The sequence below is a fragment of the Hyaena hyaena genome, unplaced genomic scaffold (assembly GCF_003009895.1).
Source record: "Hyaena hyaena isolate Hyena2069 unplaced genomic scaffold, ASM300989v1 scaffold_79, whole genome shotgun sequence".
In the NCBI taxonomy this organism is placed as follows: Eukaryota; Metazoa; Chordata; class Mammalia; order Carnivora; family Hyaenidae; genus Hyaena; species Hyaena hyaena.
Window position 1 is genome coordinate 3,948,513 of NW_024080711.1, and position 19,036 is coordinate 3,967,548.

Genomic DNA, 19,036 nt, shown 5'->3' on the forward strand with positions numbered 1-19,036 from the left:
TTCAATATAATTGGTCCCTTTTGTAATGCTGTGTATTATGATTTATGAGTTTAAAAACATTCCGGGAAAGGATCTATAGATTTCACTAACTACCAAAGTGTTCACAGAATAAAAAAAGTTAAGGAAAAAATCCTCTGATGCACTTGTTGTGATGAGCACTGGGTGATGTACAGAATTGCTGAATCACTGTAATGTACACCTGAAACTAATATAACACTATATATTAACTATACTGGAATTAAAATAAAATAAAAACAAAAACAAAAACCCTGATATATTAAGTTTATCACATCTGGTGTATATTTGTGTTTGGATTTTGTTGGCTGTTTCTGTTAATATTAACATTTTCCATACATTCTGGAAGTCAGTCTTATTCTGTAGAAGCTTTTCTGGTTCTCTCTCTCTCCTTTCGATAAGCCATTCTCTCTCTCTCTCTGTATTCTTCCACGGCCTAGGTTTTGTAGTTACTTCCCCCTCGGTCTGCATTCCAGAACAGTCTTAACATGGTGCTTCAGAGCTCTGTAGGTCCTGTCACGGAGTCAGCAGGTTGCCTGATTAAATCCCTATTTGTTAGGGTACGTCTTCCCACCTCTCTAAGGTTTCAGCCCCATACGAATTAAGACAGTGGTTACTGGAAGTTTTTTCAGCCTTCTTTCTTGAGCATAACAGCCTGACTCCAGCCCTTGGCTTCAAGCAAGGAATTAGAATCTAATCCTCCATCTCTTCTTGACATGATGGCATTTGTTGATTTTAGTAGGGTTCAAGGGGGAGGAATGAGGTAAAAATGCCTTTACATTACCATTTTTAACCAGTTTTTAAAAAAGTTTTTAATGTTTGTTTATTTTTGATAGAGAATCAGAGCGTGAGTGGCGCAGGGCAGAGAGAGAGAGGGAGACAAAGAATCCAAAGCAGGCTCCAAGGTCTGAGCTGTCAGCACAGAGCCTGACGTGTGAGCCAAAGTTGGACAGCTTAACCAACTGAGTCACCCAACTGGTTAGGTGCTCTTAACCAGTTTTTATAAGGAGAGCCCTAAATATTGTTTATAGTCTATAATTTTAGGTTCCCTCTTTTATCTAGGTTTTAATTTTATTTTAAACATAGGAATGAATGTTTTCTTTTTATTAAAATGCTTTAAAACATGTCTATTCTAGATAATCATATACTTTTTCTTTGACTTGTTAATATGGTAAATTAATTTAAAAATTTCTAATAGTGACTGACTTGTATGTCTAAATGAGCCACATTTGACTATGGTATAAATTTCTTTTGAACAATTTAAGATGACACCAATATTCACCAGTAAAACTTGACTTGTCTTTGTGTGTATGTGATCTTTCTAAAGCATGACTACCTTGACAACGACTTCAATAAGAAGTAGGACAATTACTAAAATCACTTTCTGATTTTTAGGTTGGATAAATCCAAATTCACTAACTTTGTCTGTAATTTGGGAAATTTTCCTTAAGATTTATGGCTCATCTCTAATTTTTGTTCTGCACTGCAGCATTATGCTTAGTTTTGGTGTCTCTTTGGAGAATCTCAAGGGTCCAACACATGATCAGAACCAAATGGCTGGGGCACCTGTGTGGCTCAGTCAGCTGAGCATCTGACTCTTGGTTGTGGCTTGGGCCATGATCCCAGGGTGATGAAGTTGAGTCCCATGTCGGGTTCCGCACCAAGCGTGGAGCTTTCTTGAGATTCTCTCTCCCTCTGCTTCTCTCCACTGCTTGTGCATGCTCTGTGTCTCTCAAATAATAATAATAAAAAAAGAACCAAGTGGCAGTATTCCATGCAGCCTCCTCCATACTGGCAAAAACTGCCAAGTTTTATGGAACTGAGCTTGTAGGTGGCAATTTAATTTTAGGATTGGACTTTAGGTTAAAAGATAAAAATTTCCAAAAATTCTAGTTTTATGTTGAAAGAAATCTAATACTTGGAATCCCTATGGTAAAAATGCTACTTTGTAAACATGCTTATATTAGTCATACTAGAAGTAACAGAAAATAGGTACATTGTCCGGGTTCCAACACGGGCACTCCTGGGGAAGGATAACCTTAATAGCACATCCTACCAATCCAGCCGGCAAGACATTCACATTTCTCACACGGCAGAAGTTTCTAGAGAAGCTAAGCTCCAGTGTTGCAGAAGATGCGGCCTGGGGCAGAAGGGACCAGAGGAAAACAAGTCAGGTGGCCCCTGTTTTACGGCTCCCACAGAAAAAGGGGGACAGGACACAGTTGTGTTTCTCAAGAGATACCGGCTGTCTCATTAGTAAGCGGATATAAAAAAGGAAGCTGGATGAAACAGATAAAGGGGATTAAGAGGTACAAACTTCCCATTTATTACAAAATAAATGAGTTGCAGAGATGAAAAATACAGCATGTGGAATGCAGTCAATATATTATAATACCATTGTACGGTGACTACTTTATCATGGGTCAGCACTGAATAATGTAGAAAACTGTTGAATCAGTATGTTGTACATCTGGAACTAATATGTCACTCACTGTATGTTGATTATACTTCAAAAACCCTCACAAAAGTAGGCTAAATTTACAATCTTATTTTTTAAAAATGTAAAAGGAAGAGGACTTGAGCCTATGATCTGTCTTGTCTCTTCTAAATCTAAAATTCCATTCCTCTTACCTATAAAATTGTTCCTAATGAAAGAACATTGAAGATGTGATTGCTGGCTTTTGTGCTGTCACAGACCTTGTCTCTGTGATGGGCATGGCTTTCTTATGTGTGCTTCATTTCCAACCACAGTTCTGTAAGCATACTGTTCTTTTCTTTTTCTCCCCTTCAGGTAATGTTTTCTTTCTAATAGCCTTGATATAATTTCCTTAAGCAAGCATTATCTAGTTCCACCGAATATTTTCTCCTTAGTATCTTATTCCCACGGTTCTTCTTTGCAATTTTAAATGTTTTTAAAGTGAATCTTAATCTTTCATACTTATACTTATTCTCCGAATCTTAAATCTAGGTTTCTTCGAGGAGTATCTTTCATTTTATATTCTTAACAGAAGTTCTTTTGTTTTAATATTACAAAAAGGAGATTTTCCTAGATACAGCATTTATCCATTATCAGCCTGCTTCAAGTTTTATATACATACATATATACAGATAAACACTACAATCATGTTCTAGCTTATTAAGATAGAGGACTCTAATAATGATACTAAAGTTATGGGCCAGATCTCCAAGTGGATTAGTGAGTTTTGTTTATTTGTCCCATAGCCAAAGGTTACACTCTTGACCCTAATAAGCTATTTCTCAAATGTGCACCTTTCATAAAAAAAGACCTACAAAAATATGGATGGCTCAGTGGAAATCCACTATCACCATCATAAAACATTCAAAACACATACCCTTACAGTAGGGGAAGGACGGGCCATTATTCCTACTCTTAATATGGTCCTGGTAACTTAGTTTATTACATTTTTAGAAAATCATCTTTTAATATAACTGCATGCTGAGTGAGATACTTGGAAACTGAATTAATGTTTTATTAAAATATTATATTTATGTTTATAATAAAATGTTGTATATTATGTTATGTAATATATAATGACATATAAATATATAATATATAAAAATATGCATTTATAATAAAATGTTATAGAGTAATACAGAATCAGCATTACCTTATAGTGATGATTTCCCCTGGGTTTGCCCTTATGAACCAGCTGCAGTTGATTTTGGCAGGATATTCAGAAGGCCAGCCTGGGCTTGTGATTATACCACTGGGTGCTCGAATTTGTTCTGGAGTCTCTCCACAAGCTGGAAGAAGCCAAAGCAATCGTAGCTAATTATTATACCTTAAAACAGAGCACTAAGTAAATCAGTCTTTATTTAAACAACAACGACAACACCTTAAACATAAAATCATATACAATAAGATATGCTATTATCAACCTTATAGAATTTTTATTATTCTAATAAGATATTTTATTTTCTTCCCCTTAGTCAAAGGATCTTACTCTAATTAAGTACAAATTTTGGGGAGGCATGGAAGTTTTCAAACTGAATCTCTGAATAACAGTTTAAGAGTGAGGATTACTAGCTTTAGCCATGGATCTTGATCAAGTGATCAATCTTTTTTCAAAACTCACCTTTTAAATTCATTTTCTTTCTTATAAACTCAATAAAGTTCAATGTTTACTGAACTACTGTGTTTAGATCCTTAAAAGTACCATTTTGTTTTCTGGATACTTTAAATTGAAAGACTATTTATATACATATACATAGTCTTTTAAGACTATATACATTACTATGTATAATATGTACATAATACATTATTATGTATAATAATTAAGGGAAAGCACATAGAAATACAACAGTAAGATGCTGGGTCATTAAGAAGTTAGTGGATGACTGGGTAAAGACAGCAAAGCACTCTACTTCAAAATTCCTGCAAAGTAGGTCTTTAATTTATTCTATTTCTAAATTTTATTACAAGGTGATAAATGATTCCTAAATTACTTTCAAAATAAAGGCTTGAAATAGTGACTAAAATATCATTATGTGATTAGATATCTGAGTATCATAAAGAAATATAGAATAAACTCACACTACTACCAACACTTTTCTGGTTTATTTTCCTTGCATTATCGCCAACTCTCACAGTGATGCAGTGCACATTTTACCTCTCCAGAAGTCAGCAGATAATGTGACAATTTATTCTCCCTCAATTTAAAAAATAGTCACTGGGGCTACGAAAAACACATGATGAATGTTTAAACTTTCAGTAAAATTTAAAACCCTAAAACCTCTTATTTGATGTAATTTCAATATATTAGATTATCTGATTTTTAAAATCAGATAGATTAGAAGCAGCAAATTAGAAGTGAGGAGAGTAGCTGACAGAGGTACGCATAATTATTCAAAGTAATGGAGGCAATTTTCAGAATAAAGTACACGCTGAACTAAAAAACCACGACAGCTCAGAACATGGATAGTACTGCCTATCTTCTAAAAGGTAAGAGAAGACTGTGCTTTCGTAATAATTAGTGGTCATATCTAGCTAAAAGAGTTGTTGAATGAATAAATGAATCTCTGTAAGCAAAGTGCCTAGTATAATATGTGGTCTGAACTTTCATGGTTTTTGAGTTCTGTTGTTAGTTTAAAAATTAGTTAACCCAATTTGTAGATAGGCGGGTATCCCTATTACAATTATAATTTGTAAAAATGGCTTTTTTTTTTTAGTAGCAAAGGTTATATCCACTCAATTTAAGTTAGAATGCTAAGAAGTATATTATGCAATTAAAAAAAGTTATCTATAATGATCAAAATAAAGAAAGCTATATTGCTTAAAGACTCAACCCTTATTTCTATAAAATAATCCATTCTCTGAAGAAAAAACTAAGTTTTAAAAGTATACTTTAGTGAAGAAAAAAATGTTCATGCCTAAAATGGGTCTACCCTGGAATTAGGGAACACTCCACTGTAGGGATCTTGTTTATAATCACTTAAAAAAAATCCACATTCACAGCACAGAATACAGGGATATATCAAGAGCCTAGTATACATCTAACTTAATGCCCATTCATAGTCAATGCTTCCAATTTTTTTGTTAAATTTCATTAAGAGTAAAATTTCCCTTATAAATCTTTTAAGATTTTGATGAATGATACTCTAGAAAAAGATTTAATTTATCTAAGTGTGAGCCTATTGACAATGAAGCCACAGTTTTGCTTTTAACTTTAATGAATTATCACAATAATTAAAGAAAAGACATCCAAAGTCATTTATAAGAACTTTTTCTTTCTTCATTATCTCTTGCCAAAGCATTCAGGAGTAATATGCCAAAGCAAAAACCAGGTAGGAATAACTTATGGCAAAGTAGACAATTGTTAGCCTTTAAATAAATAAATAGACCACTTATAGGTGAAAAGCTGGAATTTTATTATGTTTGGTTTTAAATTTCTCCCCCCTGAATACCTGAGATACCCATAGGTGGTGCTCTTATACCAAAAACTAAGTATGTTATGTTCTGATATGGATGCTCAAAAATACTGTTGTGAATACTTTATGTTCATATGACTGCCCAAAGATAAGGTGCACCACCCATAAATAAGAACAGTTATTTTAAGATTTAGTATTTTACATTTCTAATTCAATAAGTACTTTAAAAACATATAGTATCATGTTTCTCCCTTAAGTGGTTATGAATATATATTTTGATTTAATTTTGCACATTTGCAACATGATGGAGTTTGGCATTTTGCTTCAGATCCAGCTGGTGGCTTTTTATCAGCACAGCTTTTGCATGTACAGTACATTGGGCATATAGATAAATATAATCTAGAACAACCTTAACTCATACCTTTCTCTAAGAAAGAGTAAAATTCAAATGCTAAGAGAGTAAGTTTAACATTAGAAACCACTAAAAAACTTTTCTGACTCTTTTGGGTTAAGAATTTACATATATATCTGGGTAGATCTGGATTCATAAGACCCAGATGCTATCTGTTCTACCTGGCTTTCTACCTGCTATCATTTACTGGCTTTGTCATGGTGTAAACTACTAAACTTCTTTGGGTCTTGGTTTCTTTATGTGTTAAAATAAAAAGTTGCTATTTAAATATCTCTAAGGTCTATTTCAGCCCTAAATCATGCCCAACCCCACATCCCATCATGATGATCTATTTCCACTATATATCTGATGGCTCATCAGGAGATACTCATACATTTTTCCTTTTTTTTTTCTGACTTTGAATTTCTCTTTGACCTACTGACATCTGACTTCCAATGTGACCTCCCTGAAAATCTTGCCAGCCAGCAATACCATCACCGACGTCGCCGCCAAACTGAAGGGATGCTCAATTCCCATCCTACTTGATCTCTCTGGAGTATCTGACAGTGATTTGTTTCTTCTTGATACTTTACTACTCTGACTTTGCTGACACAGCTGCTTCTGGCTCTCCTTTTCCTTCTGATTGTTCTGTTAGATCTCTAGTCCAGGTTCTCTTTCTTCAGCCAGCTCCTGGCATGCTGGTGCTCACAGTTCATTCCAAGTCTTCTGCTCTCCTCACCCTCTGGGGAAGGTTCCCATTCCATCTTACAATTTCAACTATGATCTACAGTTCATGAGTTTAAAATCTCTAACCCAGAGATTTTGTATAGTCAAATGCCCACTGGACATTCCAACACCAAATTCAACATGATCAGGATGGTGTATTTCCCAAATCTTTCTTTCTATCCTATATTCTGCATCTTTATTCTTAGGCATCAAGTGGTTAAAGGAATAGTAACTTCACCTAATTCAAACAGAAAGGAAATATTTACTTTAATATGACAGATGATTTCAAGGATTTCCAAGCACAGGAAATAAGTCAGGCTTAATAGTGACTAAAGTTAGAGATTTCCAAGTCAAATACTGAGACTCCCTTTATCACCTCTTAGGCCTGCTTTCTCTCCCAACATCCACCCCAATCTTCCAATTGACTTCTTATAAGTCCTTTATTTTTTCGTTATTTCAGGGTCTTCTAATGATATTCCATTCCTAATTCATCGTAACCCTTCAACTCAAGTACCTACAATCAACTGTAATTTCATTTTTTCTTAAATTTATATATATTGTTATTAATTTTATATCCTTATGTTAACAGATTTAGGGTGACTTATTGTTACAATGAATTTGATAATACTTAAGCCTACATCCACTCACTTATAAATGAGGACTTAAACACTACTACCATCTAGAATGCTACAAAGGCTAAACACAACTACTATGGTAAAGGACTTAGCACACTGCTTGGATTACAGTAAATTGTCAATAAATAATAGTACATGACATCCCAAGTCAGACTGGCTGGTAGTAATGCCTGGAATGCTGCACTGAGATGGCTACTAAGGCTGTGTTCAGACTAAGTGGGAAAGAGGCACTGATTATTCATTTAGTATGTACTGGCACCAGTATGCTCTAGAAAGAATGAGAAATTATGCCACAATTAACTGGTTATCTAACATGGGCAGAAGCCAGGGTAAGGATGAGGTTAGGATACATACCCACAAGACAATGATTTAGGAAATTAATTTCTTTTTTGCTTTGCTAATACAATGCTTATATAATTCTGCTAGTCTGAACCTCATCTTTCCACATTTTAACTATATTCCCAATTTGGGATATACCAAACCTGATATTCTTTTACCCATGTTTATTCTATCTATTCCTTCTCTATTGCTTATGTATAATTACTTTGGCCACAATCTGATTGATTCTTCAATGATAATTACTTTATACATAACTAGCAAATAGAAGAATCTTGTCAGTATAATGCAAAGTTGTGACAGATTTTATTTCTACCTGTTAATGATCTGAAGTAATCAGAAGCAGGAGTTTTTCACAGTTTAAGAAAAAATATAAACACTCTATATAATGGCCTTCCTTTATTGCCAAGTGGTTACTTTACAAGCTTAAAGAACTGCTTAACTTTCCTCTATTTTAATCTATCTTGGGAGGTTGCACATACAAATGAGGACATGAAGACATTTCCCTGCTACAAAAACAAAACATTTTAATGAAGGATATTTCTGAATTATATTCTTATTTTTTATGAAGTTGCTCTCCATTAGAAGAAAATGTCTTCAAGGAGTAAGTAAGTAGGAAGCCAAAAGGATAGGGCTGCAAAGTCTGAACTGATTCTAGGTATAAATGTCAGGGGTATTTGACTGTGTTAGCATTTGGATTGATACTTCATCAGGGCTATACTTAGAGAGCTACATAGTTGTAAGTCATCTGTACCAACACTACTTTTCTCACACACCCTGTTAGTTTAATGTTTAATTTTGCAGAATGTGAGATTTTTTAGGAACACATATGTAGCATTACAACAAAAATGACTATATTTTAGTCTGTTCATTTTGCTTCCTTAAGATCTTTTAACAACCAGTATCAACTCTCTCTTCTTAGAATATAAACATTCGTAAAAAATACATCTAATTTACTCTGGTTAGTGTTTTTAGATATAAACAAGCACTCAAGTATTCTGGATGATGATAATCCATGATCTCTACTTTTGATAAATTTCCCATAACTCCAGAAACAGAAACTCCCAAGTTAAAGAGGTTCCAAATGTTCGTTCAAAGGATGGCAGCTTTCAAGATAGACAGTATCTTCTCCATAGGATTCTACAGTGATTAGGTTATCTGACTCGTTAGCAATTAAGAAAGGGAAAATTAAGGAATGAATAGGCAGAGATTCTCTGATAGAGTTCTCAGTAAGATTTTGATATTAGTTTTCAGGCTTAAATTCCAAAGATTTCACTGTATAGTTTTAGGAAATGACAAAACTGAGAAAATACTCAAGATTTCTTCATGTTCAACCTGATGCTATTTCAATAATCTCAAAGAAAAGCAAAGAATTATAGGTTTTAAGCTAGATTAATGCATCATAACTATCACCTTTAAAGAAATCATTTAAAAATAGGAAGTGTTCAAACAACCTCTATTTTACAGGACACATGGCAGAGGAGAGGAGAGTATGATTTCAAAATAACGTCAAATAAACTGCCCTTCAATTTGAGATTTCATGGTTTTAAAACCTGAGAAGGAAAGAAGCAGGCAAGGAAATTTATGATTAAAGCCAAACTACTTGTAAAAGAAAATGAAAACTACAATTTCTTGTTCTACAGACGAAGAACTGGGTTTCTTTTCAAAACTGACATGGTTGACATTTTAGGACTACAAGCAGTTGAAACTAAAAGTAGCATGGAATCTTTGTGCCTTTGGTTTTAATAAGTCACAAAACTGAAACACAAATAAAAATCGACTATGCTTACTGACCACTGAAGTAGATAAAATACTTTTGTGCCTTCTGAAGGGCACAAAAGAAGAGCATGAGGAGAATTCATGGTCTCACAGAAACTGCAGTGTTGTAATAATGACATATGCTTATTCACAGTCCAAGAAACATATAAACAGTCAGGAGAACATACAAAACAATATACATAGTCCTAAATGATATAATACATTTTAAAGTAATTTTAAACAATGGATCATAAGGATATAGTATTACTAAACAGACACAAAGGCTCACACATACAAAAAGCCTGCATTACATAAGTATAGAAGAGGGAGGGCTTACTTGACTATTAATACAGCATCTCCTTCACAGAACAGAGGTAGGCAGAGCAAGAGTAAAGAAAGAGCACCTTCCAAATTAGAAAAATTTAATGACTCAATTCCGTAAATGCTAGTCAAGCCAAGGTAGGCTACGATGAAAAGAAGTGATGTGATGCAAATAAAGAAACTGGTGAAGCGTAGAAATCAGTTATGAAGCAAATCCTCCAACCTGTAAAATTTTACTTTACAGAAGTTTCATTATCTAACAAGAGCAGGTTCACTCTGTTTATAAGTGAAAGACAGCATTTACAGTCAATGGTGGTCACTATCATGTGGCTGTCTCATTTTCAGAGTACAATGTTTTAAAAATATTAGCTCCATTATGGCTGATAATACAAAAGCAATTCCAAATGTTGAAAACACTAGTGAGAAGAATTGAATTCCAATGGAAATAGATGAATGGGCACATGGGATGAGAGAAAGAATGATTCTGAAGGCTGATGAGGGAATCACGGGATACATGGAAACAAGTGTGCCTGTGCAAAAGCAGTACCACGTGCCAGGACACGGAAAATTAGGATGTGTAGATAGATGATTAGCATGAAAACCAGACACGTACTTGTCCAGGTAATTTAGGAGAAGGGCAGCAGTTTGAAACTTAAAGGTTAATTATGGTGCACAAGGCTGGAGATGAGATTCCTGCTATAAGTCAGAAGTTTATAGTTCATGAGTTGAAGGCCTGTAAATACAATCAAAGTGAAGAGTGCATGGTCAGCCCTGCGGATCGCATGACTAATGACAATGTTCCTGCCTATCGGGTACTTCCTTTTAATTCTTAGTATTATTATCCCTATTTAACAGAAAAGAACAAAATGGAGGCACAGAGAAATTAATTTTCCCAAGATCACACAAAAGCTAGTAAGTGTTACAACTGGGATTTGAACTCAGGCAACAGGCTTCGGGGGCCGCACTCCTAACCACTAAGACACACATGTGCCCTAGGGAACCCCCTATGCTACCTGGAATAATAATCAAGGAGGTGGAGGAAGCTGCCTACACAGAATTTCAGTGAAGATAAAAGTAGTCTATTTTGGAATAAAGAACTTTGGTCCTGTATTAACACAGGGAGAAAAGGTTTTAAAGCATCAAAAGTTGATTCCTATTTGCTACAAATCTATATAGTGACTGCCGGCAGGATTAATCTGCCTCTTAAGTCTCTTTGGAATTAAGACTTTATAAATTATATTCTAGGACCTACCTTTTATAAGAAAAATATACATCTGGGGCTAATTATAGGTAAAATTGTTTAGGGCATGAGATAAAATGGCAGTAAGAGGATGTGGTAAAGGTTGAAGGAGATATTTCAGGAAAGAGGAACAGAGAAGGGGAAAGCAGGGAAGGCTGGGGGACTAACGGAAGATGGTAATAGTCTTAATGGTGGACAGTCAGAGTTTAGGAAGCAAGCATGCTGAATAGGAAGTCTTGACCACTGAGGCAAGTATCAGGCAAGTACCAGCTGAGCGTCAGAATCTGCAGATGAATGAAGTACAAGAGGGGCCCTCTGTCAGACAGTCCCATGTGACACAGCTAAGCCCTTGCAACCTCCCCAGAAGTTGATGGTTAGGAGCCCATGGTTAGGAAGAAATGACTTCAGTTTGAAAGTTCTCTTCTTACAACTTGACTGGTTGTGTTGTCCATCCCAGTGATTTTATTTCTTTGACCTTTTGTTGCCCAGACTCCTTGAATACTTGATATCTGAGCTGAGCTGTCACATAACAAAATGTCAGGACAGTCAACACACTGAGGATGGACAGAGCTGGAAGGAGACAGAGATTGGACATGGGTAGAATTCCCTTAAAATTACTGCATACTTCATTCTAACGTTTTCAGAAAGTCAGAAGACTAAACTTCTCTTTTTTTATGGGAACAATTACTAGCACCCTAATAGCAATATTTACTAGTCTAAGATGGGAAGGCTTTAACTGTCATTTGAAAGGGAAGAATCAGTACAGGCAGAAAAGGGTGTATCAATCTATCATACTCAGGATTCCCATTATTTTCAAACCTATCATCAGAAATCACACATTTCTACTGTGAGCAGGAAATCCTACATCCAGCTGCTTATAATTAAAGGAATATTCCTTTGCATTAGCATACTTAAGAATGAATGCAGCAATGTATTTATTCCTATTAGTTTAAATAATGTTTTTTGAGGACCAAAATGTTTCATGTGGTCTTCAGCTCTAATCAAGGCAGGTTAACTCCTTGGTTTCTTGAAGGTCACTAGTGTCCAGAACAAAACGAACAAACAATGATCAAGGGTCACATGGCAGTAAAAAAAAAATATTTTTTTAAAAAGTCAAAAGAGGCACAAAGTATGGAAAAGGGAGGAAAAATAGAAAAGAAAAAAAAAACCCATACAGTTTTCCCAGTTCCAATAGGGTCATAGCACAATATGAGTAAGATAAGAGGAATACCCTTAATAGAACTAACCAAGTAGTTCTATCCTAAAATTTTTAAGTAGTAACAGTAATTTTGAATTTTGCTAGCAAAGCATAAGATAAGGTGAATGAAGAAGACTCAAATTTTTAAACCTTTTTTTAAGGCCATAAAAAGGCAATTTTTCCCTGTACGGGCATAAGAACGACTGATATGGTACCTACATTTTCTAATTTTAAGTACTACAGAAGAGTAAAACGTTAAGCAAGCTACTACTTCTATTTCTTGAATGGGAAATAATATTAATTTTGAAGTTTACCATGATTCTTGCTGGAAAAATAGAAGAAGCAAAGCAGACATCAGCACCTGAGCAAACATATATTGGCCTTGATGCACATGATCTTCTAAGCCATCTCTCTCAGCTTTGACATGGCTTTTTAGTATGCTCACATCTTTTTTCAGTAGTGTCCTACTCTTAGTGTCTTGTCAAGAGTGATGCCCAGAAATTAATAAACTGCCCAGAGTGTGTTTAAGAAAGGAGTAAAAAAGAACACCATCTACTTGGTTCTGGATAGTGTATTTCCAGGACAGCAGTTTACGATCACACCACCCCTAACTTTTACGGACCTATTAGTCAACTGAAATCCAAAGTCCATTCCGCTCATCCGCCAAGTGACTGGCTCTTGCACAACAGCTGCACAATCACGTTTTAGCAAATGTGATTTTGCAAAATCACAACTAATTCACATGCTATCACACTTTGAAGAATTATTCTCAAAGTAGAAAAAGAATATTCTCAAAGTTACAGAGTAGAAAGGAAAACGTCAGACGTTTGAATGCAACGTGTTATACCTTCATAAGATCTGGCCCGCTCACTCGAGTGGGTGAGTTACACTTCCACCATCTAGGCATCACACACTTCAGTCACGTTACAACCTGTTCTGTCCATGGTCCCGGTGCTCACACTTACTGTTTTAACACGGTTTCTTATAATAATATAATATAAAATTATACTATGTAATAATCTTGTTATAAATATGCAATTGTTCCATAAAGACATGGTAATACATGAAATATTATGATTATATAATAGAGAAATATGCTTCACATAAAATATATTATTGTATAATAAAACATCATACGATATTTAATTATATACTATGTACTATGTAATACATATAAAAGTACAATACATAAAGTTATAATACTACCATTACTTTTTCTAAAGTTTCAAGGAATACTCTACATCAGAAGCTTACGCATCTCATAAAGAAATTCTCTGAAGGCAGGCAATGCTTTTAAAAATTAACAGTATCTTAACCATGTGTATTATTTTTTTAAAAAATGAACTCTGTCTTCTCTACTCACTTTATTCATTTGAAAAGACAGTTTCCTGAGTTCACATTAAGTTCTATTTTTTAGATTCTGAAATCCTAAAAACCCTAATGGGTTTAGTATCATCACCTAAAATATAATAAACTTTCTTTCCCCTCTCCATTTGAAACATGGATAAAAGACACAACATATAATATTGGTCAAAAGAACTGGTGAAATTCTTTTTAGTAAGATTAGGAGGAGGTCCATATTTGCTTGAATAATTTTAAATAATATTAAAATCACAAATGAAAAGTACAAAGGACCACTTAGATCTGCTGCTTTATTCATGCAACTTCTCTATATCTAACATTAATTGTAAACTGCTATTGAATAATTAGACTTCAGGCTTTATTTCTTTTTGGAAGATCTGAAAATTCTAGGATAATTAAAGTGTTATCAGTATGGATGCTCTTCCAGGGAAACTTCAAAATACTACGTTATAGTATTTAAGCCCCAAATGGTGGCTAAAAACAAAAGCTACTTTACTCCAGTGCTCTAACACTAATGCAAAATATTACTAATCAGCTTGTAAGCAAAATAATTGCAATTCAGAAAATAATATATCCTAATTTAAAAGGCCATAACTCATTATTTGTTTTGAAAAGGTTACAGGATCAGCAGTAGGCTAGGCCTTTGAGTACTATAATAGAAACTATAAAATGCAAATACATAAACACAAAGGTAATGAATTTAATAGAATAAAAATTCTGATGAAATAAAGGGAGAACCGTACTTAAAAATTATTTGAAATCTATTTTATATACTCTGGTAATTCTTAAAAGAGAAATTTCCTAAGTAGACATCCTCTTTCTCACTCCCAGAAATGCGGGACAAACAATTGCAAGTTAAATGTACAGTAGACTGAAGATAAAGCTAACCTCAGCTACAGGTATTATAAGGGAGGCATTTAGAAGCTTTATCACTAGAGGCTTGGGAATAATGTGTTAATCCTCATATGTAAAAATGTTCTATTTGAGAAAGAAGCAATTTCCAACATCTGTTCCTATTAGCAACCAGAAAATCTTCTTTAAATTTCTGGGTAGTTTTGCCTAACTATAAAAGAAAGCCAATCTCATGCTCTCATTCTATGCAATGCCACAACTCTTCAGCCATGAATCAAAAAGAGAAGTAAACAATTACATTTCTGAACAGTCTGCGGAAAATAAAAGGTTGGGACTTTATACTACAGACAGCTGTGTAAATTGGTATACTCCTTTTTGAAAGCAATCTGTCAAAAGGTTTCTAAATTAAATTATTTATGACCTTTGATACACCAATTCCACTTCTAGAAATCTATGCTAATAAAAAAAGGCTATATATATATTAGTATATCCCTTGCACCATGACCCAGACTAGGAAAAAACCATTGGAAACAATCCATTGATATGTTAAAGAACACTACAACATAGCCATCTAATGGGAATTTTATACAGGTATTAAAATAATGGTTATGAAAAAATGTATTCTAAAGGGCAGGAGACAAAAACTTGTTATAATTCAAATGCATATACAATTATTTTTAAGGTATGTACAGAAAAAGGCCAAATGAAATAAAATACTACTACTAATTATACTACTAATAATGCAGGGTTAATGGGTGAGTTTCTTAATCTTCCTGCTCTTTTTCCATGTTTTTCTAAATGTTTAATCAACCTTGCACAATGAATAAGTAAAATTTGTGAAAACAAGTAAAAACTTTGATTTGGAAGTAATTAACAATAAGGAGGACATAATCAAATCATTTGCAGAAATATTCAGATTGAAATAAATATCACAGATCATAGAGTAAAATTCAGTTTAAAGCAGATAAATTCAAAAAGTCAGATAGACTGGTTTAACTTATGCAAAGGTCTTGTTATAAATCAATCTCACCAAAGAAATGTCTCATTCTACACAGATGAGCAGTAACTTAGCTGTTTTACAAATTTAGACATTTAAAGGGAGAACAGGAGACAGCTGATTTAGACATTTTTAAAAAAAGAACACCAAAATAGCCTTTGTACTCTATCAACATACACAATTAAGTTACTTGGCAGTTCATATAATTTCATGATTTTCACATATTATTAGATTTACAAAAATGCCATTTGTCTTTCTGCTTCCTCTATTGTGTATATGAAGGCAGACTTAAAATTCTGGGCCATGAAAAGTTCTAAATAAAACATGTATAGAAAATAAAATATTATCCAGTAATGCTTCCCCATTGTAAAATCACCTGATATATGCTTTTTGATAATTTATGTTTTCTTATGCCAATATTTGTAACGTAAGAACCAGCATAAGGACAAAGACTTCTCTCTCTTGGCAAAGATTTAAGGAGGAGGAAGACAAAAATGAGTAAAATTATTAAAATTAGAAACAAATTATCCCAAAGCATAAGAACCAAAAATATACTGTCAATTAGAAATTAATCATTCCTAGAATATTCAATGGAAAAAAGACAGCCTTTTTAACAGATGGTGTTGGGAGAACTGGACAGCAACATGCAGAAGAATGAAACTAGATCATTTTCTCACACCATGCACAAAAATCAACTCAAAATGGATAAAGGACCTGAACGTGAGACAGGACACTATCAACACCCTAGAGGAGAAAGCAGGAAACAACCTCCTTGACCTCCACCGCAGCAACTTCTTACTTGACACATCCCCAAAAGCAAGGGAATCAAGAGCAAAAATAAACTGTTGGGACCTCATCAAGATTAAAAGCTTCTGCACAGCCAAGGAAACAACCCAGAAAATTAATAGGCAACCAACGGAATGGGAAAAGATAGTTGCAAATGACATATCAGATAAAGGGTTAATATCCAGAATCTATAAGGAACTCACCAAACTACACGCCCGAAAAACAAACAACCCAGTGAAGAAATGGGCAGAAGACATGAACAGACACTTCTCCAAAGAGGACATCCAGATGGCCAACAGACACATGAAACGATGCTCAGCATCCCTCCTCATCAGGGAAATACAAATCAAAACCACACTGAGATACCACCTCACGCCAGTCAGAGTGGCTAAAATGAGCAAATCAGAGAACTCTAGATGCTGGCGAGGATGTGGAGAAACGGGCACCCTCCTACACTGTTGGTGGGAATGTAAACTGGTACAGCCCCTCTGGAAAACAGTGTGGAGGTTCCTCAGGAAACTAACAATAGAACTCCCTTATGACCCAGCAATAGCACTGCTAGGAATTTACCCAAGGGATACAGAAATGCTGAGGCATAGGAGCACATGTACCCCAATGTTCATAGCAGCACTCTCCACAATAGCTAAAACATGGAAAGAGCCTAAGTGTCCATCAACAGATGAATGGATCAAGAAGATGTGGTTTATCTATACCATGGAAAACTACATGGCAATGAGAAACAATGAAATCTGGCCATGTGTAGCAACATGGATGGACCTTGAGGGTGTTATGCTGAGCGAAATAAGTCAGGCAGAGAAGGACAAATATCATATGTGTGCACGTATAGGAGGATTAGGAGGAACTTGACGGAGGAACAAGCGGGAGAAGAAGGGCGGAAATGGTGGGGGAAAGGGAGAGAGGCAAACCATGAGAGACTCTTGAATGCTGACAAAAACTGAGGACTGATGGATGTGGGGGGGAGGGGGGGATGGGCATGGAGGAGGGCACTTTGGGGATGAGCACTGAGTGTTATGTAGAAACTAATTTGACAATAAACTATTTGTAAAAAGAAAAAAAAAAGAAATTAATCATTCCTATAATTCATATGAATTCTCAAAATTCACATGAATAAATAAGTAGGTCTTTTATAAATAGGTCTTTTATAAATTCATTATCTCAATTAATATGCTTATTATTTCACTCTAGGATTTATTACATTAAGACATTACAGGTGCATTTTATACATGTCTACTTCCTCCATTAAATAAGTTCCTTGAGATAAGAATATTTTACTAATTTCTCATTCTCACTCTTCTTGCCACAAGGTCCACATAAGGTACTTTAATATATGCTAAATTAAATTTAATTCATTACATGTAGGGTGAATTTTTTAAAAAGTTGTTTATTTTGAGAGAGAGAGAGAGAGCAAGTGGGGGAAGGTAGGGCAGGGAGAGAGAGGGAGAGAGAATCCCCAGCAGATTCCACACTGTCAGCCCAGAGCCCAACAAGGGGTTTGATCTCACTCACCATGAGATCATGACCCGAGATGAAATCAAGAGTATGATGCTTAACTGACCGAGCCACCTAGGCGCCCCTCACATAGAGTGACCTTATATCCTACACTGCCTGAGACAGTCCTGGTTTTGTCTGTAGTGCCAGAATAATAAAAATAGTCTACCCTTTCACCCTACAAGTGTCCTGATTTGGACAAGAAGCTACGTGGAAACACTAATGTAGGCAAGTTAAAATTATTTCTAAAACTGTCACTGCAATTTCCAAAAAGCACAGAATGACTGAACCGGACAAGAGCACAGAGCACCATCAGAGAGAGTAGCAGAGGTAAGGAGAGAGCAGCTGCAAAGCGGAAGCCACTTCTGCTGCTTGCTGGTCTCAAGAGAAAGCAAGTCCTACATTTAGAGGTTCTTCCGAAGGCTGGTTCTCTGTTTAGACCAGCACTGAAGGGACGCTCATTCCACTCAGAGATGCAGAGAGTTCAGAGAGATCACACTACATCAAGCATTACATTTCCTATAGCTGCACACTGACCACAGCAAACCCACACTGAATCTGTGTATGTGAGAGGACCTTTTGAGACAGCATACATTTACTTTGAATGGTATAACTGGAATAGATATCATATTATTCTCTTTCCATAGAAGAAAGATTTTATAAGAACAACCTTCAGGAAAAACAATAAATCATTAATAAGGTTTCAGTGACCTCTGAAATTAAACATTTTACTGATGCATAAATCTGATGCATAAACATTTCATTAGAATACACATTTTGCTATGGGCTGAATTGTTTCACCCTCCCAAAACTCCTATGTTAAAGTCCTAACCTCTAGTACCTCAGAATGTTACTAGGTTTGGAGACAGAATCTTTAAAGAGATAATTAAATTAAAATGAGGTCACATGGGTGGGTCCTCATGACTGGTGTCCTTATACGAAGAGATTAGAACACAGATAGACAGAGGGAAGACCATGTGAAGATACACAGAGAAGACGGACACCCACAAGCCAAAGAAAG

The 19,036-nt window shown here is 35.1% G+C and overlaps 1 protein-coding gene across 2 annotated transcripts in view; it reads right to left on the reverse strand.

Annotated features, from left to right (window-relative positions):
- The window catches only part of LRP12 (LDL receptor related protein 12), a 79,976-nt gene that overhangs the window by 16,030 nt on the left and 44,910 nt on the right, over window positions 1-19,036 (reverse strand). For both annotated transcript variants that reach the window (XM_039233850.1, XM_039233849.1), the window contains one exon: window positions 3,645-3,780. In XM_039233850.1, coding sequence (XP_039089781.1) covers window positions 3,645-3,780 — 136 coding nt within the window. The remainder of the gene's footprint in view (window positions 1-3,644; window positions 3,781-19,036) is intronic.